This window comes from Macrobrachium nipponense, chromosome 25 (assembly GCF_015104395.2).
Source record: "Macrobrachium nipponense isolate FS-2020 chromosome 25, ASM1510439v2, whole genome shotgun sequence".
Classification (NCBI taxonomy): domain Eukaryota; kingdom Metazoa; phylum Arthropoda; class Malacostraca; order Decapoda; family Palaemonidae; genus Macrobrachium; species Macrobrachium nipponense.
In genome coordinates, this window is record NC_087214.1 from 74,027,554 (window position 1) to 74,050,087 (window position 22,534).

At 38.2% G+C, this 22,534-nt stretch overlaps 2 protein-coding genes across 10 annotated transcripts in view; both read right to left on the reverse strand.

The window, feature by feature from the left end:
- LOC135199537 (tax1-binding protein 1 homolog) overlaps positions 1 to 7,970 on the reverse strand; it is an 83,011-nt gene extending 75,041 nt beyond the window's left edge. For 4 of the 8 annotated variants that reach the window (XM_064227688.1, XM_064227687.1, XM_064227681.1 and 1 more), the window contains exon 1: positions 7,938 to 7,970. In XM_064227688.1, coding sequence (XP_064083758.1) covers positions 7,938 to 7,955 — 18 coding nt within the window. In that variant the 5' untranslated portion in view covers positions 7,956 to 7,970. Of the gene's footprint in view, positions 1 to 2,972; positions 3,030 to 3,136; positions 3,249 to 4,366; positions 4,766 to 6,018; positions 6,044 to 7,937 lie in introns of those variants that run through there. The other 4 variants (XM_064227683.1, XM_064227682.1, XM_064227684.1 and 1 more) reach the window with 4 other exon arrangements.
- Positions 7,971 to 12,898: 4,928 nt separating this feature from the next.
- On the reverse strand, positions 12,899 to 21,662 carry LOC135199540 (uncharacterized). 2 transcript variants are annotated; one of them, XM_064227693.1, is made up of 3 exons: positions 21,400 to 21,662; positions 17,594 to 17,797; positions 12,899 to 17,229 (listed from the first exon to the last, which is right to left on the reverse strand). In XM_064227693.1, the coding sequence occupies exon 3, from the start codon at positions 17,220 to 17,222 to the stop codon at positions 14,310 to 14,312; it is 2,913 nt and encodes a 970-aa protein (XP_064083763.1). In that variant the 5' UTR covers positions 17,223 to 17,229; positions 17,594 to 17,797; positions 21,400 to 21,662; the 3' UTR covers positions 12,899 to 14,309. The 2 variants fall into 2 exon arrangements, with proteins under 2 accessions (XP_064083763.1, XP_064083761.1); XM_064227691.1 differs by lacking the exon at positions 17,594 to 17,797 and having other exon boundaries at positions 21,400 to 21,661.
- Positions 21,663 to 22,534: the final 872 nt, after the last annotated feature.

The window sequence follows — 22,534 nt, forward strand, 5'->3', positions numbered from 1 at the left end:
CGCGGTGAAATTTCAATTTCCTCTGATTCACTCATTGTAATCAATTGAAAAAGAGAAAAAAGTACTTACTATCACTCCTGATACACAGAAATAGAAACCAAATACTCAAGAATTGAAGCAAACGACAAGCGGGCAGAGCGATGGCGAACACGTCCTTACCCACACACGGCCGAAAGCAAAAGTGATTTGTTTACCTCCCAGTCGCGCGGCGCGCGACGATCGGACAAGCAGTTTAACTACCGTTCTCCCCCTTGTTCGAAGCTTACGACCGTTCAGCTGCCGCTAGCTACTTCCTATTGTTAAAGGACCGATGGTTTGTATTACGTATCGGAACAATGCAGTTGTACTCAGCACAATAAAACAACATTTTGTTGCCTATATTACTGAAAGTATGAAACTTTTTATTCCCGGGGTCATGGTTTGAACTGAATTCATTCTTACCTTGTAATCGGTGGTTTTTATCCTTACTGCCATCACAACTGAAACTCCACAGTGCTTATTTGATTGTTATTATACACATTTTGGTCTCGGTTCACTCCACATTGCACTTTAAACCAGTTGCTGTTCCTGGTTCCTAAGCGTGCGCGCCACAAACACAGTTACGAACAGCAGACGACGAAACTGCAAAGTTTTATTCCCTAAATTGTTTACTTTACTCGTTTAGTTCAAATTTACTTTATTTAAAAATTTTAATTTAATTCATGTATATTATCCCATTTTTGCAACCAAATTACCCCGAAAAATTACAGATATTTCTAAAGTAGATACAATCAAATGTTTCTAACGTTTTCGTACATCTGGCAGCCGAAATCCATAGAGGAACGACTACGGATAAGTGAATTATATGTTTTTTTTTTTTTTGCTTTTTTGTTTTAGCTAGTACTTTTCATTGATTTCAGTCTATATTAGTATTTTGAATTTCTTTAATAACCGTATGCCAGAAATAAGTGTAACCTTTAATGTTTGCATGCTTTAATGTTTGCATGCTAAGAATGGCAAAATCATCGTTGCCACATTAGTGGAGGCTTCACACATACGCTGTTTTATTATTATAAACTGTTTCCATGAATTCTAGTTGTCATAGTAATGCAATAATGATAAAATTGCTTTAATATTTATGTATATATACTTCCAATACATAGCCTAATTTCACCAATTTCCACGTTTTGTGTGTAGTCTTATACCCAGTTTGGAGGGTCAACACATACCGAATGGCAACAGAGAGAGAGAGAGAGAGAGAGAGAGAGAGAGAGAGAAAGGAAGGCGAAGGAACGAAGGAAAGGGGTGGCGGTGGAGGGGGAGGGGGGGAGGGTAGGTGGAGCTTTATATGCGTGTTCGTATCCATTTTCTACACAATGGAGTTTTTGTCTCTTGGTACAAGGACAAGTGTTGTTATTCTTTACAATTAGTGATTCACGATACCCATATAAATTACGGCACTGGGTGTAATGCACTAGTATAGCAAAATCTTGTTCTGATACGAGTGTTCGTTACAGAAATAGGTATTGCCCAAAAATGTGCTTGCACTGTCTCTGAAACCCATAGTAGGTATGCTGCTTAGTTGTCAATCAAGTTTTTTGTAATCAAGTATTTTTTTACAAGCTAGCTGTTGAATAAATTTGTATTTTTCTCAATCAAAACATATGCCCCTCAATGCTAACTTTCCTCTTTTAACGACTTTCTGGTCATTGCAAATTCGGCCCCATAATTTCTTATGGTGCGAAAACAGAGGCCCAGGGACCAAAAACGATTGCATCACACTACGGCGATAATCCGGTAGTTAAACATCTTCATATATCAAAAAAGTAAATTATAAAGATATATATGCGCATTACGATTATACTAATTGCATGAAAAGCTGATAATCTGCATGAATAACTGGTAAACTGTTCTGCAAGAAAGTTGAGTATAGCAATTATTTACAATAGGTACGAAAGTCAAGATGTCGTGACGTCATAATACAGGACTTAAAAGAACGTTCTAATTCCAAAAAATAATTAGGTACTTAAATATGAGTCAGAATAGAGTTACTTTTTCAATAACGAATATTTTCAAATTAATCATCATAAATATGTAAAATATTGATGTTTTACTATATATTTAAAAAATCATCGAAGTGCACTCTTCGTCGTCGTCTTCTACAAAACAGTTGTTTACTTGGTGAGGAAAAGTTTTCCGATTGTTGTGATGAAAGTGCCCCAGCGTCTGTGGGCACAAGTGGTGTGCGGATTTATCACAGGAAATGGTTAGTTTATTGACACAAGCGACTCCGTAAACATCAAGATGGCGTCAATCTTCTAAATACCTCGAGTTGTAAGTAAAAATGTTGAACGCGTTTTGGTGAGATTTGCAGTACGTTCGAGACCGTTTTCACTACCCTCTGTTTCAATCTTAAAATTTGGCCTTAATTTCTAACTTTGGAGAAAATACTTTGAAAGGAGAGTAGAGGTCTTTAGCTCCGTTTCTCACCAAGAACAAGTCGCGACTGATGCCCATCTCCGATGTCAGGACGCGTTATAATGTACTTTTTTTGGGATTGTCCACGCTGATCGTACATGGTCCACTCTGGACCCCACAGCTTTCTACCCTAGGTAAAGCTAGGTAGGCCTATGGTCATTTCAAGCTTAGCCTACAAAACGCCAGAAATAATCAGTTGAAGCTTCAAATACGACTGATAACGTCTAATTAAGCTTGAAAATAACGACGAGAGACAAGGTCAACATTCGGGGTCATCGTGACCTTAGGTCACGACATAGGCCTAAGATTAAAAAATAACGAGCAGATTTTACCTAGGTAGCCTATCAGTTTTAACATTAATTTAAATGTTATTTTGGTTACTTTTCCTTAATTCTCGGTTAATACGAGACAAATAGGTTATTGTTAGAGAAATAATCATAATAATTCCGCGAATCGTCCTTCTTAATATAGGTCTAGGTCTATTGCACCTTCGTCTGTCTGTCGACCTTACAGACCTCTGCGACACATCACTTCCGTCCCTTGGTGGCTTATTTCGCCTTTGTACCGACGTGGAAACCTTTTTAGAGGAAACTTTAGGCCACGGGTCACTTCCCTTAAAAGGTTAGAAGATGAGGAATGATTTCCTTGTGGGGCATTTTTAATAAAAATCGATACTCACGGTTGCTACTCGCCTGGTTTAGCTACCATAGCCGCAGCAGGCTAACCAACCTCCGTGACGTCAACACGACCAAAACATTACGTATTTTTTAATGAGATTCAAGCACAATTAATTTATTTTTGTCTGAAATAATGTTTTTATATGTTTGATGTTTATCTATAATGTTTTAGCTGTTATCTTTGCGACATTCGGGCATTTTTCCTGGCGTCCACTCGACCAAACCATTACGTATATTTGTGATAATTTTCGCATGACGAGTATAACTACGATTAATGATTATTATTTCTCATTAATTTTTACGTATTAATAGTTTAATTGCAATAAAAAAACATTTTACATCTATTCTAAATTTCTTTTGTGATGATTCAAGCATTCTCTTCAATGGAGAGAGGGGTTGGCAACCCTGCTGTTTATAGGTATGCAATGTTTATCTTAAGAGTAACATTTTTTTTATTGCAAATGTCAACGAAAATTGTTTGTCAGATGTTTTAAATATAAGTATTTTTTCTACGGAAAATCCATTGAATTCAAACTGTCAAGGAAAGAAAGGGGCAAATATACAAGAGCGAAAAACTGTGTTATCTAATTGATAAGACTTATTAAAGGACAGTTGCATAGACATGATTTTCCTTAATTAAATGAAAGACTCGAAAATAACATCTTCAAGAAGACAGAGAGACGCAATGTGAGTCACAAGTCACATTGCAGTGACAATGTCTGGCCCATTCTCTCTCTCTCTCTCTCTCTCTCTCTCTCTCTCTCTCTCTCTCTCTCTCTCTCTCTCTCTCTCTCTCTCTCTCTCTCTCTCTCTCTCTCTCTCTGCGGGCAATAAAGTGCATTGTTGGCAAGCGATTGCGGCATTTCATTCCTTCCGTTCATTCCCTCTCTTTAAAATCTTAGTCCTCGATCACGTGATCTGCAAGAAGTTCATTTTAGTTCCTGTTATCAAAAATACATCGGCTATCATCTCTCTCTGACTAGAATTTTACTACCGTTTTCATTTCCCGTATAAATTGATATTGTTATTCATTCACGGTTACCGAGGTGAATGAAATAATCACCTTGAAAACGATCGAGAAATCACTTTGGAAAATTGTTGTCAATGCTATTTTCAATGAGATTTGTGGGGAAAGTAACAAAATGGGCTCATAACAATAATATTCTAGAAGTCGACAGACCGCTATTAACTGCGGACGACAAGCTATTGTAGGAACATTTTGCAACACTCACCTCCATTGCGTGCGATCCTCCGAAGCAGCTGAAAGACTTTTCGATGAAATCAAACAACACACACTGTCTTTTTTCTCCAAGAGATAAGTTAACGTCCCCGATAAGATTACGATAAAACAGTATGTGACTGGGGTGTCTTTAAGTGGCTGGTAGTTAACACTTCACTGACCAGTAAGACGACTAATGACGTCATCTTGCATGACTGGTGGAGGTATGAGGTATGGCCTACACCGGCCTTGCTTCATCATGAGTAAGTGTTCTTATGGGCGCCCTCCCTTGCATTAAATGTCTATCAATGGGAAAATATGCTAGTGCGCAGTCACGCAGGGCGAGAATTTAAACGTAAGTGTCCTGGAAGCCGAGTAATTACTAAAATTATTTTAAAATTCCTTTGTGACAGGGTAATCCTGCCTCTCTGACTTATCGTGACGGAAAGTACGTGTACCGTATTTCTGTAGCGGATTTCCGATACAGCTCTGCAGACTTGGCAAGCGCTTTAGGCAGACAGAGAGAGAGAGAGAGAGAGGAGAGGAGAGAGAGAGAGAGAGAGAGAGAGAGAGAGAGAGAGAGAGAGAGCGAGAGAGAGAGAGAGAGAGAGAGAGAGAGAGATAGAGAGAGAGAGAGAGAGAGAGAGAGAGAGAGAGAGAGTAGCAGTCAAGTCAAGAAACATAAACAGGCAATAGCTCTACAAGTTATTCATTTGAAAACAATAAGCATCCCATAGTCTATCGGTAATTAACATATATATAATATATATATATATATATATATATATATATATATTGTATATATATAATATATATAGATTATATATATATTATATAATATATATATATATATATATATATATCCTCCAGCGTCCTTGGGTTGCTAAAAACGGCACAATTAAGGTCCTTGACATCAACCGGTAGGAAGTGTGCTTCGACGATTTTGTGTTTACGTACTCGGGTGTAATAAAGAAAAAAATATACTAATTTTCATTCCATATTAAATGGCGCGTCGATTTTGTGTTGGGGACATAACTACAGGATGGGATAATTAATTGTATTTGAATAGATTAAGCTTAAAGTTTCTGCGTCTACTATCCAGGCCTTGGTTAAACGCGTTCATGATTTCATCAGTACGATCTTCTTTTAATTAGCGTAAATCGTCAAATGTCATATCAAAATAAATTCTATTATGAACTGTCAATGTTACGAGCGAACATAAAGGACAGAAGGGTGACATTTTTGTCTTTGTTTTAGGCACACGTTGAATCGCTGAAAATGTAGTATACGAGTCTGGGTAAGAATCTTACCAAAGTAAATTGAAAACTAAGTTTTCTGGCCCTTTCAAGCTCGAGTTGGAGTTTAGCCCCATGAATTTTATTCAGCATCCATTACAAATATTAAGAAATAAAGTTTAGCTATACTTCAAAAGTTCGAACACTTCCCGTTGGCTCGATCCAACATGGTTAGGTACTTCCGACTGGCAATACCTACAATTATACGGTGCGCTTCTGTACCTTTAATCCCCTATATAAAAATACAGATGTTTCTGAATTACGACATATGCATACCATTATCAATAGCGGCTCTTTCTAGCTGTCGAACAATGTGGTGAAAATATATCGATCATGTTGCCTACCAACACAGGGGACAACAGACACTTACCATCAGTTATACCAGAACAACAACGGAAGACAATGTATTGATGGGTTGTTCTTCTTGTGGTGAAATCGGTCAACCAACAGTAATGCAGTATTCTGTCGTATATGGCCGCCTAAGTTCCTAATTATAGTTTGAACGAAGCTGAAGTTATAGCCTCAGAGAATCTGACGGTAGCAGCACGATCATTGCTTATCAATTCACGAGGTTTAGGATGGGTGTCACGCACACTACTGTCGAGAATGAAAATCTTGAATCGTCTTCTTTATTTTAGTAGGAGACCTCGCTTCTCTTACCGGAGCCAATGTACTCCCCAAATTCTTCTTCTTCAATCCTCACCAAAGTTTTCCTCTTGCGAGAAATCTTTCGAGACTTCCTCAAACATGAGGAAGAAACCCTCAACGACGAGGGGAAAAATGATACGAGCTTATGTTTCTTTATCTTACTCTTTCCAAACGTATTACTCAGGTCTGCAACAGCAGAGGACGAAATCATATATAATCAGATGAAAATCCTCGGCACCAAGAGCGCCAGCTGTTGTGATAATTTCTATAGGTTACACCGAAGCCTAAACTACAACCAAGTGGCTTAAAAAGGCATAGGTGGATTTGTGTTGACCAAGCGGGAGAGCTGTACTTTGGGTTTTCTGTCTTGACCAAGCGGGAGAGCCGTACTTTGGGTCTTCTGTCTAGTCAGTTGTGTTGACATAAGCAAGGGTTTTACTGAAAAGATTTTTGGCTGTCAAAGTAACACCCTCCCCAACAAACACAAAATGTTTAAAAGCAGCCCCTTAGGTGTCTTTATATCCAATGTCAGCACATCCATTGATATGCAATGATGATGAGTGACTCCATGGAATGGACATGCGTGAAATCGCCGAGTGCAGCATGCCGCCATTGCAAAGGGTGGATTGAGCTTCGTATCACAATGCCCACCTCGCCATATTGGAGTGTAATCTCTTGATTTTCCATGACAATATTTGTCATCTATGACATTTGTTGCATTGTGTTAAAGTAAATTTAGTAGTACACATTATTCAATCTACTCATTTCTGTTTACATGATAATACATGTAAAATATACCGAAAATGATTAATATTAATATGACTGACATTCATAATTGATCAGTAAAAATAAATTATTCATATCAACAAGTTTCTTTCTGTAATAATGACATGATTGCAATTAGGTCCATTGTATCATGGGGATAAGGTTAATCCCTAGGTGACACAGACTGGATAGCAAGGTGATAAGACATGGGTAGTGCATGAAATGCAAAGTAGAGTATAAAGACTTTGATGCTTAGAAGGATATAAGGGGTTCGATGAGCTTTACTAAAGGTGAAATTTATTACACAACCCCATGGCAAAGACATGAACCCATCAAGTTCAGCAAATAGCATGCACGATTATTTCTATTGTAGACGTTTACGTGCTTCATTGGAAAGTGCTTTTCAAGAGCTTTTAACCAACGATAAATTTATTAGAATTTACATTAAAAATTGGGAACTGTAGAGTAGAAAAAGCAATCTGAATATCTTTACTTAAAACTGCATGCCTTATTTTCTACACGCTTAATTAAATGCATCTAAAAGAGATTTTTAAGAGCTTTCCAATGAGCCTATATTTATTAAAATCGATGGAAAATTAAGGACTGAAAGGGCGTCCACAAGACTAGGCTCTAATAGCCTAATTCAGCGTCATCTCTACCCTTTCCATTCCATTGGCGCGCGCAGTCAGCGTCAATACATTTAAGCGTACGTCTTTCGTGTGTGTGTCTGTATGGTGTTTTTACGTTGCATGGAACAGCATCGGGACCAACGGCTTTATGTGAATTCCGAACCACGTCGAGTGAACTCCTATGCCCAGGAATCGAACTTGCGGCCCAATGAGTGACTCCTTGGGTATGCAACTTATGGATACCTACCTTGACACTGATCCCCATCCAGAGTTAGGTGCTGCGTCCCCTGTCCTCTAATCTTATGTTGCTTTCGGCCACCTTGATCAGTGCAGATACCAAGAACCTCAAATTATTTGTTATATTATAAAATGACCTTGAGCTTAGATAGAATACTGGCTCATCAAACAACCAAACAGAAACACTATCTACAACACCAGCGAGTGTTAATTCAAGTACATAGTCCATAGATTAGAGGTGAAAATTACCTAAATACATTATAATTCTATATAAAGAGGACTAATTAAATAAGTGTAATTTTTCTTTTTCTTTATTGTATCACATTCATCAACATGAAAGGGAAACAATATCTTTCTGGTATTTAAAACACGTATCAAAAATACAAAAATAAAATTTGCCAGGTCTACAGAATTAACTGCTATTTAACAAGCCAGGATGTAAGGTCACACACATCTCAAGACTTTTAGAAGCATTGTCACACCTCAAGGGATATTTATAGCCACCAGTTAAAGGTATCAACAGAACAACCATCAGTATAACATGTTACTAAACAATATATTCAATAATTAACAATTACATAAGGTGATAAACACGCTCCGGTTAATTCTGCAAAATACCTGGAATTTTCACTTTCAAAACCTTTTTGCCAACTTTCAGTCTACAGAAGATGAGTCTTGTGCCATACAGCAAAATTTGAAATCGCTCTAATATGTAGTACAAAATCTACAACTCTAGAGGACAACAACTATTTGCAAAGCCTTAATGGATTACATGTAAACAAGCATTTACACACACAAGGAAATATTAGTCTCCATTTACATACAACCAAATCTATCAATACATTACAGATAAGAATCCAACTTAAGGTTGTAAGCTTGCGACAATGGGTCCAAAAACTGCTTGAATCAAATCAAACACAAAAACAAAAGCTTGTGTTCCTGATCATCATTTCTGACAAATGGTTAATCTAAATGTAAAACTCAGTATTTGCTGATCCTGCACTCCTGATAATTTTACCATTACCTTATGTTTGCGAAATACACACGATTTCCATTAAAACAAAAATTGCCAAGTTCTTCGTTCATGGACTGGAATTACGAGAAATGGTAATCTTCTCATAAGGCCAATCCATGAAATCCCTCCCACCACGGAAAGGTGAGCTTGCATCGGGAGAGTTGTACAGCACGTGTTATGCTTGCGATGGTTACTCCTGTTTTAAAAAGTCACCATTTTTAAAAGTCACCATGTCAAAATCAAAAACAGAAATTCAAAACTAGCCAAAATACATCTATCAACAAAATGTATAAGCAAATATATCCTTAAATAACTCCTTAATTTCCTTTAGGATAGGCAAAATTTACACAAAATATTTGTCAGCTAGTTCAATATGGTAAGCACAGGGTAAATCTTACTCCCTGTTAGGGTAATCTTCAACTTGTTTCCCAAGCTATGTACTGAGAGTAAGTAGTCTTAACCTCTCGTTCTCACACATCAGGGTAAGAAAGCGGTGAAGATTAATCGTACGTGTCTTCCATCCTTATGACAGTGTACTTTATACATATTAATTCTAGTCTTGACCATTCAGAGGTCAAGCTCTCTTAGGCCTTTTCACCCAACAGTGATGGAATGTGGGATTGTCCTTTACTTCACCTGTGTTTCTCAAGATTGCCATGATCTTCACAGAGAAGATGATGAAGACCACAAACTCCTCTCCAACTTACTGGATACATTGCTGATGTCTTTTAAAATGCCCAAGGTCAGACATGAGAAAGACCTCTTTCACTGGTGTCCTGCCTTGAATCTCTCCAGACTCTCCTAGCTGGGACCACAACTAGCTCTCCCTCATCTAGACATGTCTAGGTGACTGGACCATATCAGGTTCTGATGCTTTTCTAAGAACCAGTGCCTTTACATTGATCTGATTCCTATCAGTTGCAACCAAGCAACGTTACTTTCTTGCTATTGGCCATCTTGGTCCCTCTGACTTTGGTGCATTATCTTGAGAGATTAAATCTTTAATCAGCACAGAAAAGCAATACGTATACAAATAATTCGTGGAAAATGGCTGCTTCCTTCCAACTTGGGTTTACCATAGCAAAAAGGTTTTAACTCTCTACCTGGTCCTCAGTCCGGGTCTAAATGAGAGCTGTTGTTTTCTTTGTGCTGTACATTTCACATTTCACTTTTGTAGATAATGTTCAATAAATGTTATGTACCTCATTTCTTTATATGCAATACTTCGCCTACACTGATTTATTTCCAGGTATACACCTGAGTATTTCTTCACTTGGGAAAAGTGTGCTCTTGACAACAGAGGCCACGAACTTGTCCATTACACTGTCCCACGGGCCTGGACAATAAAACTGCCACATAGAAATACCCAATATCCAACTTCTTACAGCAAATTACTCAAAAGAAAAAAAAATCACATACACACAAAAGTACCGTACTTAGATTAAATTATAATATATGGGAAAACTAAAAACTGGCAAAATAACTTTGAACAAAGTAAGAAGCCATGCTTAATACTGCAATAAAATATACTGTACATTACTTGAAACAAAAATTAAAATTAGTATACACTAGTTACACATTCACATACATAAAAGTGTATACATGCTGGTTGAGAAATGTTGGTCATAACAAAAGTTACAAACACTTGCCTGATGTCACAAAATACATCATAATCAAGTACACTGCATTTTAATTTACGAAAACTCACGACTGAACAAATAAAAATGACAAAAACTAAAGGGAGGAAACATGCAACTTTTCTTTGAGCTGTGAAACCTATAAACTAAGAACAGGAAAATATGATTAAGTATGAGCATTTAGTGAAACACACGAGATCTCTAAATAAAGACCAAATTAACCAGTCATTGATTGCCCTTACGTTAAAATAATACAAAAGTAAGCCAGTATTCTGACTTCAATAAAACTACATATTTCTGGGAATGAAGCGACACAAAACATATCTTCAGCAATCTGTGACATTAAAGCTAGTTCCAGACTGGGTTTCTCATGTAAACTTCTGCAACTGTGTAGGAAATGCCAAGGGAATCTTGGGACCAGATAAAAAAAAAAAAAAAAAAAAAACTCGTACAAATGATTCAAACTTCCTCCCCACTGATCTCTGTCTAACCCAAGGAGTAATATGAATACATATTAAAAACGAAAAAGTAAACTTGTGTTTCCACTAATATGGAATATAAATATAAACATAGGTATCTTGACAAAGTACAGAATTTATATGAAAAAGTACATGTGAATGCACTAGATGAAATATCAATACATAAAACAGCATGCTGTACGCACAGGACATGTATTTAGTTACAGGTACACGTATATTATTTGTAACAAAGATGAATGATTCAAGTGTCTCTGACTGGGTGGCAAGACCCAACATACTACATAAATAACACTCAGGACGCACAACTTTCGTGAGAAACATCTGGCTTTACACAAAAGTACGTATTTCAGAACTAAACTATAAATAGTATTCTAATATTTTTTTTTTTTTTTTTTCATATTTATGTGAACATGAAAAATATATGCTTACTGTCAGTGCACAAAACTTATGAAAATCCATCTGTAAATATATAGTCATCTACATGAAAGTACACTACAATCATTTGCACAATATGCACTGTGTAATGCATCAATAAATGTCTTTCTAGTTTAAGTCTACACTATTAACTCAAGCTTAGTTCATTTGGAACGTATGCATTCACGTGAAGCTTCATTATGATAAAACACTCAGTATGATAAAAATAATGAAACGTAATTATGACTACATTATAAAATATTTCTAATGAATCCAGGATATATGTACCCCTCGTCTGAAGAAAGATACAGGTAAATCAAGTGCAGCGCAAATGTAACAAGAAAGGATTTGAGAAGGATGCAAATACATGCCATTTTCATGCAGTCTATGTGCAATGAAGTGAGCTGCTGTCTGTGAGGTATCAGTTGTACGATAAACAGTAAGTCTTGATCATAAGTTGTTAAAGGTCCAAGATTATAAATGTGGATATTAACAAAGGAACAGGATTTGTAGAAATCAAGTAAGTTTTAAAACATGACAAGAGCAGAAAGCTAATCATTTTAATGTGTAGTCAAACTGAGAATGTGATGATTTATCCAGCACCATTAACATTTGTTTATTACCAAGAAAATGAAGTGCACAGTTCTACTAGCATTATGGATACCATTTTCTTGCACTCAAGTTGTAATGGCCAGTGCAAAGTTTTCCTGTGACTTTGCCCCATCTTTTTCTTTGATATTTCTCAGGAACAAGTTGTCTAATCTAAGGAGGCATAACTCGCTTTAAGAATAAGTTGTTTTAGAAATACAACCCATGGAGTTAAAACACGAGCCCGTGAAAGCACTTCACTCATTACTATAAGAGGGTAAAAGTCCCATCTGCTGGTACGGTCCTAAGCATTTCTTGAGGAAGAACAGTAGCTGGATTTGCCCCTTTTCAGGGAACTGCCTGACAAAAATGTCTGACCACTGTTTACAGTCACCCACATTGATTATCTAATTTTCTTCAACTGTGAAGCCTTCCTGACCATCTTTCAGAGATAGAGATGGCTTAGTTAATCTAAAAAATAAAAAACAAAATAAAAAATAAATTTAAAAAAATAGCAGAGGGACTTTTTTTTATCCACCAACTGCATAACAGAAACAGCATTCTTGAAATAGAACATACAGCAACTGGTGGTGTTGCCTACCATTTGTTCTCATCAAAACTTTAAGGTGCCCAGTTCTCAAGGCGATAATGGTTCCTTCCTGGTACTACTGAGAAACTTCATAGAAAGCATCTAAAGTAAATAATGCCCACACTGCATGAGCTGAGGCAATGACAAATTAGCATTAGCAGACTAAAAGACAAAACTTTCTTGAATTTCCAAGACATTTAGTTTGCAGCCTTGGCTAGTGTATGCATTTGGAGATAGTATTTTATTTAAAAAAAAAAAAAATAAAAATAATCCAACTTTTCGGAGGAGAATTTTCCATTACTTGAAACAATTCATCATAAAAATATAAATGAGGAAAAAACTTACCTAGACTTATTACAAATAGTGTACCTATAAGCAAGGGCAGCCCAATAACAAATTCATCCATATAAGCTCATACAGGTTCACTTAAAAAAGGTATCCCAGGGTTACTGATGACATACAATGGAAATCTGACTTTAGTTATGAGCATACTACAAAAAGTTGAATGTTTATTAAAGATTAAAATTTTGATACCCCATTACACTTATATACCGACTTCTTATCTCCTTTTCAATCAATGTCCTTATCACAAAATGGTACAGGGATCTAAGGAAGCTTTTGGTGTGCGACAATACTACTTTGTAAAATCTAGCTTCACATATTCCTTTTAATACAGTAGACAAGTATATTGTCAGACAGTTAACCAAACCATGCAGCTTAATGCGTAACTCTGTGTGTGTGTGAATTTACATTAATAAAAGTGTATCACTGATGAATGCAATGCAGTATGTTGTACCATTCTTGATGTCACTTAGAAGTAGGTAATTGTCTTCTCATTTCCAGCCTCACTGCTCTCAAAGTTAAAAAACTTCCGGTGCGTACTTGGAAATTTCCTTGCTGCAGAATTTTATGGTTAGTAAATTAACAATGGCTAAGCTGTGGCCCACTTCATACAACAGTGACATAAAATGGTGTCATACATTGAAGATTTAATTAAAAACCTTCAGCGTGCACAGCGTCCTCTGTAACAAGACACACATCTAGTCTGGGGAGGACCCAATTAAAAAGTATCTAGTCTGGGGAGGACCCAATTAAAAAGTAAATAGTACGAAAAAGCATCACAGTAGCCACCTAAAGTGAATAATATCTAAGTAAGCACTAAATGTGATGCACTTGAAGTCAAGCCAGAATTGGAAACTTCAATGAAACCTGACAAAGCCAAGATGGATAATGACAGAGGAGACCTAACTTCATATTTATGAAAGATAAATGTATAGTACAAAATATCATAATGATCTTGATATTTACAAACAATTAATCTAGTCTACAGATCTATACCTAGTGCTAAAGTGCATTTGTTTTCATAAATTACTACTATACAATCAAGCCCTGTGGGTTAGACACTTCATCAGTTTAATAGAAGTATGTAAACACCACAAAGCTCCAGTTACTCTTCAAACAAACATTATATACAGTACAGCATTACATAAAGTAATCCCATTACTATTCATTGTGTACAGTATTTCTACAAAATTCACTATGTAGTACTATATTTATTAGATACTGGTAGTACTCTCATAATATTATGAGCCCTTCAAACAAGTGCAATAAATATCACAGCCCCACTCAATTGTATACTATAAACCTGCTGAGAACATGTTTATTTCCCTTGTAAGAGAAACTGAGCTGCTAAGGGAAAATGATCAGATGGACAGACAGCTGAGGGCAACGGGGCAAATCTTTTAGCTTCTTGTCCCGTCAATAGACCATACCTTGCTAAAAGCTTCAGAGCTCCTTCAATTGCTTGTCCGCGGTTTTGAGAATAAATCCTGGAATACAACACATAATCAACGGAGGTCCATTTGTTGTGAAATGTCGTAGCTTCTACTGCTCTTTTGGTGTAATGACGGTAAACTGAGTTAAAATGAAAGCTATGAGAATACCATCCAGTTGGCACTGGCCCGAGACTTCCGCCTCCAGCACCAGTAAGTCTCTGATGGACACGGCTAGAATTTTCCAAGCGAATCAGAGATTCCTCAATTTTTCTCTTATCAGCGAGTGAAAACAACTGTCCCGATCTGTTTTCGAGGAACCTGCTCTGAGCAAGCACTGAATGCTGGCATCTATCAGTAATACCCAAACAGCGAGGAATAAGTTCTGCCTCTAAATAAGGAGCAGTTCCGTGCTGATTCAAAGTACGCGACGACAGGCCTTCGTAACGTAAACGACCTTCTTTAAAAAGATCTAACAGAGCTGAATGAGGTTCAGAGTTGAAGTCTCCCGTTATAATTAAGGGACAGTAATCGGTCACCCCATTCTTCTCCCCTCTGTAACAAATGCGATCCAGCTCAGTTAGGAGCAAAATTGCCTGGGCCAATTTCACGTCGTGTCTCTTTGGATTGTACAAGAAGTGGGTTGTAGCAACACAAACCTGTGATTCAGGAGAGGTAACAGATGCCAGTTTTGCTACAAGTCCTATATTGTCTCTGTCAAGGACCTTTCTAGCTCTTGGCTGCAGATACTCTACTGAGCAAGATTCGACTAAGGAGAATTTGTTAGTCTTGAAAAATATTGCACAACCGTCACACTTGTCACCCGTTCGTTTTTTGTACACACCATTATAACCTTTGAAAGTCAACCACGGGAGAAAATGACTGTAATAATGAGAAGCCTGGACTTCCTGAAACAGTATTATATCAGGGTCTAAATCTTGTATCTCATACTGAAGCAGAGCCCATCTGTACTTCCACTCAAGATGACTCGGATGACATTCACTATACAGAAATTTATTATCCGTCAAAAGTTGCTGCGCCAAGACATTGTAAGACAACAGAGTGAAGACTGTGTCACTCCTCCTCACTCTGTGGTGGATGAAAACCTCCTCCCCCAACCGTGTTGTGTGCCACTTTCTCAGTGCCTCTAGATGAGATCTTTGTTCTAAGACTTCGTCGTCCAAGTCAATTTCTGAGTTCTCCAGGGACTGGAGTCTTGCTTTTCCAAGAGCAATAAATTCATCTGTACTAATATCAACCCCCTGTCCACCCTGGTTGGAATTAGAGGTGACAGATTCCTTATCACTGTCACCTGCATCTGCAATGTTCAAATTCTGTTGAGGCAAAAGGGAAGGTGTATTTATAACTTCATCATCGGAATCATCTATATCAACTACTTCCACATTCACTTGGTTGTTACCTTTCGTACAGTAACTGATGGGATGACTGTCATCATCAATGTCCACAATATCTGGATCTACTACATTCATATTCTGGGAGCTTGAGCTTGCTTGCTGGCGTAAAACCTTCAAGTGGTCCGCTATTTCATCATCCAACTTACTCCCCAAAAGTTTGTTCTTTTCTTTCCTTGCCTTTTTCTTCAGCTTTTTTGACTTTCTCTCTTTTTTTGTTGGAGAGTCTAGGGTAATGATATCAGCATCTTCTAAACTCACATCCTGGCTTACATTGAACCTTATAAACTCAGGATTCATTCTGTCCAAAAGGGAACTTGTAGTAGGGTCTAGTGTGATGATGTCTGGCTGCGACGTATTTACAGGCGACACTATTTCTGGCTCTGGACTCTTCTCCAAAGGCTTTAAGCCACGATTTGCATTGTGGTGGCAATTTCTAACTTGTTGCTCGATTGGACTTTTCTTACCACGTAAAAGCTGTTGCTTCTTTCTCTTGAGTGGTTCTACTGTTGACTTGACCACCCAAGGCCAGTGCCCCTCAAAAACAATGTCTACTTGGCTGGTATCTGCTGACTTCCCTGGACTTTGTTCTGACTCTTTACTAATATCAACTAGATTAATATTTTTAAACTGGTCAGGTAAAAGACAGTCACTATTACAAACCACCGAAACCTCATCAGGTTCAATAACCTCACCAGGAGAGTCAGTTGCATTGCCTGAAGTTCTGCTAGCTGCTCTCGGGTCCTCATGTCTATTCAACACGTAGCTGGGAGGCAGCGGAATTGGAAACAAAGTCCCTGATGCTGTAGCATCAATAACAAAAAAATCCTCTAAGATTTCATCCATTTCTGAATGATCTGGAGGAGGAGGCGGGGTTGGCAATGGGGGTGGAAGGGGAGGGGGACTTGCTGGCAGAGGAATGAAGTCAAACGATGGAATTGTGCTTTTGGCCACTGTTTGGGAGTTTGAAGGTAAAGGTATGTCATCTAAACAAATTAAAAGGGGCTCAGCAGAAGAAGAAATTTCACCGGCGCAACCTTTAGCCTTCTTTTTTGAACATGACGGACGGAGTGGAGACGAAAACTTCCGAACACGTTTTGCCTTCTTTTCATTCACATTCTTGACTGCAGGATCCATGATGATCACTTTGTAACTTGCAGAAGCTGGTATCTCTGAAACTGAAGTCTCTGTGGAATCAACCCTATCAAAAAATGGGGGATGATGCCTTGTACTAATGAAGAGACTTGTCTCTGGAGATATTAGCTGATAATTTTTGCTTGAAGGGCAAAATCTTTTTATTTCTTCCCATACTTTTAGAGTTGTTGTGATTCCTCTTTTACAAGCTTGACAACGGCTACTGTAAACTCTAGATAGCAAAAATCGATGCATGCAGATGCTGAAAACAAAGAATAAAATATTTGCTATTAGTAACTGAATAAAGTCATTTTTACTGTGAAGCCAAAATACAAAACATTTCTAAAATATATAGAATCACATGTCTGCCAGAATATAAAATTTTTGCCAGAACTCATTGCTTTTAGGTAATATTTCAGGGCAAAAAATATAAAATCTGAAGCCTGTTTCACACATACATGACCTATTACTTTACAAAAGCCTTTCTAGCCAGAGAGATGAAGTTTTGAATAGAGTAAATTGAATACACTTCAAACAACTATGGCTGGTCAGTTATTAATGATCAAAATGCATTCATGACCAAACAATAGAGATAGATGGCTGAGTTCACCAGTGAGGGCACTCACCATCTTCATCCTTTATAAGTTGAGATTTCCCTTTGAAGGGTTAAATGTAAAATGAGTTCTCTCCCATTGTTTGTCTCGAGCACTTTGCCTGAAGATCTATCATGTCTATATCTTCATCTATGACCATTTCCAAAAACTTCTGGGCCTCCTTACTGGTCTGGATCCTGACACTTCCATATCAATTATTGTTCCTGGTTAACAACTCTTCAGTGAAAAAGAGAAAAAGACACAGCATCACAACCAAAGAGTTATCCAAATGAAAAGGGCCCCCAGTGTCCACAAGTTTTTGACAGACAGGAGTAAACTAATCCCTAGACAAGATGAAAACTGTAACGAAAGGTGCTAATTGGATGTCGCAAGCCAGAACCAGTAGGAAGTTGGGGAGAGACTACCAAGAAGAGAATTGAGCATATGTTGTGGGGAGAAGGATTGGATAATTAGGGGGAAAAAATCTGACTGGTAGTGATACACAAACTCTGGTAAAAAGAAAGCAAAAGATGATAAAACTGTGTTGGCATAAATGACAAAAGATTACAGCCATCCAAGGACCTGGCACCCCAGGCTGAGCCTCAGAAGGTTAAGCTAGGATGTATCCCTGTACGTATCTGCCCTTACTGCATTTTACTGCTTTAAAAATTTATGATTATGTTTACTATAGATATGCATAAATACAAAAAATTTTACTGATTACATTGTAATTTATGTATTTCCTACTCTTCTGAATTGTGTGCACAGCATTTGTTTTTGGTTTCCACCCTCCAAAGGATCCCACTTTTGAATTAGGTTCATCTATAATTGTTGATGGGGGAGAGGGAAAAGCACTCAAAACAAGCAGTTTTACCAACAATAATAGTCAGAAAGAGAAGGAAAAAAAAAAAAAATACAATCAGCATCAATTTTGCTGATGTGAATTAACAAGCTAGCAAGGCATTTGCTATCATATTAAATTAGTAAGAATCACATAAAAAATTATCAAGGAACAAGTACAGAAGAGTTGCAGGTTATTCTTGTGGGTTGTTGCCTGCTTAAATGCAAATCAGATACTTTTCAACATGGATGCAACCTTACCTAACCTACCCTGGCTGGTAGCCTAATACAGAGGTCAGTGTTTGGGAATTCTATTAATATGTCAGGAGTTTGCAACCCGGCCCCTGCCAAATGAAAAATTATTGCCTTTGTATCACAGTCAGCCACTGCTGCAGTTTGGGGCCACTAGGGTTGGGAAAACCCGGATGACGTTCACCTGTGCACCTTGAGGTGACTTCCCCCAATCTATTGTGTGCACAAACATTTTGCAGTAGCTATTATAAGTTAGCTTAGAGAATCAGATAAGCTGTGATTTAGGGTAAACTCCCACTGTAATGGCCTAACCAAGCCTACTGGATCTGGATCAAAATAAGATAAACTTTAGCCTAACATAGCAGCTGTGATAAATAATTCCAGATTTGGTATGGCTTAAACTGCAATATAATGGGGTAGAATGCAGTGTAAGATGTCATTAAGTAATCAGGAGAGGTCATAGGGGATGAGCCCACACCCCCACCCATTGGCCAGGTTAGGGCAAGGCGTCCGAGGTTAAGTAAGTTAAGGGTCAATCTGGGGTTAGGTAACATTCCCTCAGATAATGCCTACTAGGCCTAGACCCTTTACTCTGCATTCACGCTGATTTGAGTATCAGGAATGCTGTAATTCCCGGTAAATTCCTAGTGGAATGACATAGCCTGAGCATAGACTACTATAGATTAAAATCAGCCAACCATAGCCTACCAGACATGATGGTAATTTCCGGGGGTAAAACTTGAACCTGTGACCATTGCCTGGTTCATGCCAGTCGCAGGCCACAATATTCTACGTCTTTTATCCATGTTTTTGCTTATGTTAATGTTTATGGTATTGACCATCACTTATTTTACCATGCTTAACTTTCATCTTCAAGGGGCTGGTAGCCTAATGGGCCTAAACCCAGCTCCCACTTTGCATGTACCCTGTAAGTTTGCTGAACTCATAATGGTGTGGTTTGAAGTATTACCATTTCTGATTTAGTACGGCATAGGTCAAAACAGGTGGCGTATTGCCTAAACCAGTAGTTCCCAAACTGGGGTAGATTAGAATAAATGCCAAACCGGCAACATATGGCCACCTTTCTCGGAATGCGGCAAATTTCCAAAAAAGCGCTTGAATTATGCCATTATTTCGTAATTTGGGAGAAAATATTTTTTCAAGAGGAACGTAGGTAGAGGTCTCGGTGTGCTGCTAGGATGGGCCACAACTCTTGACTGATGCTCATGGCAGCGAATTCAAGTACTTTTTAAGGAAGGTGGCTGCATTTCAGGATTGGTGGCAGCTATGTCACCGTTCTGTCATTTACCCTAATATACGATAAAGGTTATTATTAAAGTTTCTGTCAAATTCGAATATATTTTTTTACTTACCTATCATATATTTTTGAGATGATTAATACGGAAAACTTACTTGAATCTTCCACAAATTAAGGGTTATGGAAATATTTGCCGATGAATATTGTTCCTTATTGTTATCCCAAGGATGTGTTTATGCTGCCATGTTAGTTTTTTCTTCCGACAGTATTTTGTTCTCTGTCAATGCATTGTAGGTAAAAAATGCCTGATCATCCTTTGTTTTTGGTAATGGATTAGGCTATATGGGAACAGTAAAAATGCTGAAACCTGATTGGTTTCTTTGTTTCAAGATTATGCAATTACTAACTGCAATTTTGGGATTCATCCGTCCCTCTAAAAAAGTGAGCATCAGTTGACTGCCATGGATTACGTTGTTCTGACGTGCAGCAGTTGTTCTCACGTGGATGATTTAGAAGAAATTAATCCCCAACCTTCCACGTCTGCAACTTTTGATTCTATTTAAAGTAAGTGAAGTGGTTACCCAAAAGATGTATTTTCCTTTGTAGAGGAGTTTTCCACCCTCGTAAGTGAGGTGAGGAGACGGGGGCTAAGAAAGAAGGGCCTAACTCCTAAGTTAGGTTAGGTGGGTGTGTGTTTAGGTTAGACAGCATCTCTTATCTTACACTATTTAAGCTAGCGGAAATGCGAATTTAACCGAAACTAATTTTTCCCAATGGTAGTACAATAAAGAACATCTTAACTAGCCTAATTAGGCTAGGTACATCATGATTTAGGGTAAAAAAACCGCATGGTACAGGGGTGGACCATGTACGATCAATGTGTACAACCCCAAAGAAAGTACATTATAACGCGTCCTGACATCGGAGATGGGTATCAGACGCGACTTCTTGTTGGTGAGAAACAGAGCTAAAGACCTTTACTCCGGAGTCAGGACGCGTTATAATGTACTTTTCTTGGGGTTGTACACATTGATCGTACATGGTCCACCCCTGTACCATGCGGTTTTTTTTACCCTAAATAAGGATCCACCAGCTGGGGTCATCGGTAGGGGCTCATCATAAATGGGGGGAGGGGGAGGTCCTTGGTTTGGGAACCGCTGGGGCCATAAGGACCCACCAAAGCTACGTTCCGCAGCCTACCTACCTAGCCTCAGTACTACCTAGGTATACCTACCTAGCTATACCTAGGTAGTACCCTGACAAGTGCCCATATGATACCATAAAATGAAGACTTCCTCCTCCTCCTAAACTCGTCCTCATAAGCGTCACGGACACACAAGCACGGACAACAACAGCCTCGAGGACGACCTCGTCAGGACGTCTTGCATTGACCGAGATGGGTCCTTTCCACGACTGGGTTCTATTGTCTCAAAAGACCGATTTTTAACCTTAAATCTGAATGAATTCCACTCTTAAAAGGCTTCCTCACCTAACGACGTCAACGTTTGCGACACGGACACGGACGCCAACAGTCTGTCCCCTGGAGGATGACGTCGTCCTTCGGAGTTGGTAGATATTGCCGTAGCGAGACTGCCTCAGCGACTGAGGAGTTGCGTTCTATCGAGTCCGGTTTTGTTTTGGCAGCAACCGTCTGTTTTTGGCGTCTTTCGTTGACCTCTGCTTTGTCAGGCTTTTGTTTTTCTTCCTTTGTTTGGCTTTAAGCGATTGTCTGCTTATTTTTTTGCTTCATTAATCTTTTTTTTTTTTTTTTTTTTTTTTTTTTTTGGGGGGGGGGTTCAATTCGTTGTTTTCTGCTTCTCTCGTTTAACTTCTTTTCTTTGTTTTGCTTTAATAATGATCTGTTAGGCGTGTTTCATTTAACTTTTTCCAGTGCCTATTATTAGATCCCTTCTGTAATTCTCATCTTTTATTGGATGTTTTTCTGCCAATTGAGTGATTCGGTGTTCTTCATTAATTAAATCCCCATTTTCTTTTATTGGGCGTTTTACGTCTACCTTTTGCTTCCTTATTGAATTTTGTTGGCTGTTTCTGCTATGCATTCCGTCCCATATGGTAAGGATTCTATAAACGTTTTTCATGGATTATTAACAAAACTTGCACTTACTGACAATCTGTTACCTTGTCTTTCGTCACCCTCTTCTCTTTCTGTCACGGTCGTCTTCTACTTTGCGGTCTTCTTAACCCCCTGATTTCTGGGGAAATTCTAATTTTGGCAAGCACTTGTGCTCTTTGTCACCCAAGTAGTTTTTATTTTCCTTTTTTTTCACGACTCGTTGGCGGTTTTTACTACGCATTCCATTCCGTACAGTACGGGATTCAATGACGGTCTTCTTTCATGCATTCATTTTTTTATTTCTTTTCCGACAGTCTGTTACTTTTACAGACAGTCAGCATTCTGTGGTCTTCGTGTATGCCCTCCCTACTTGACAAATGTACCTGAAATGGCATATTTTTTGGCGTCTACCACATGGCATTCTGTTTTTTGAGCTTGATTGGCAACAGTATTTTTTTTCCTTCTTCTTCTTTGCTGTGCAGTCCAATGTGATAGTGTTTTACTTGAAAGAACTTCTCAACAGGAATTCTAACTATTCCAAAGCGCACGC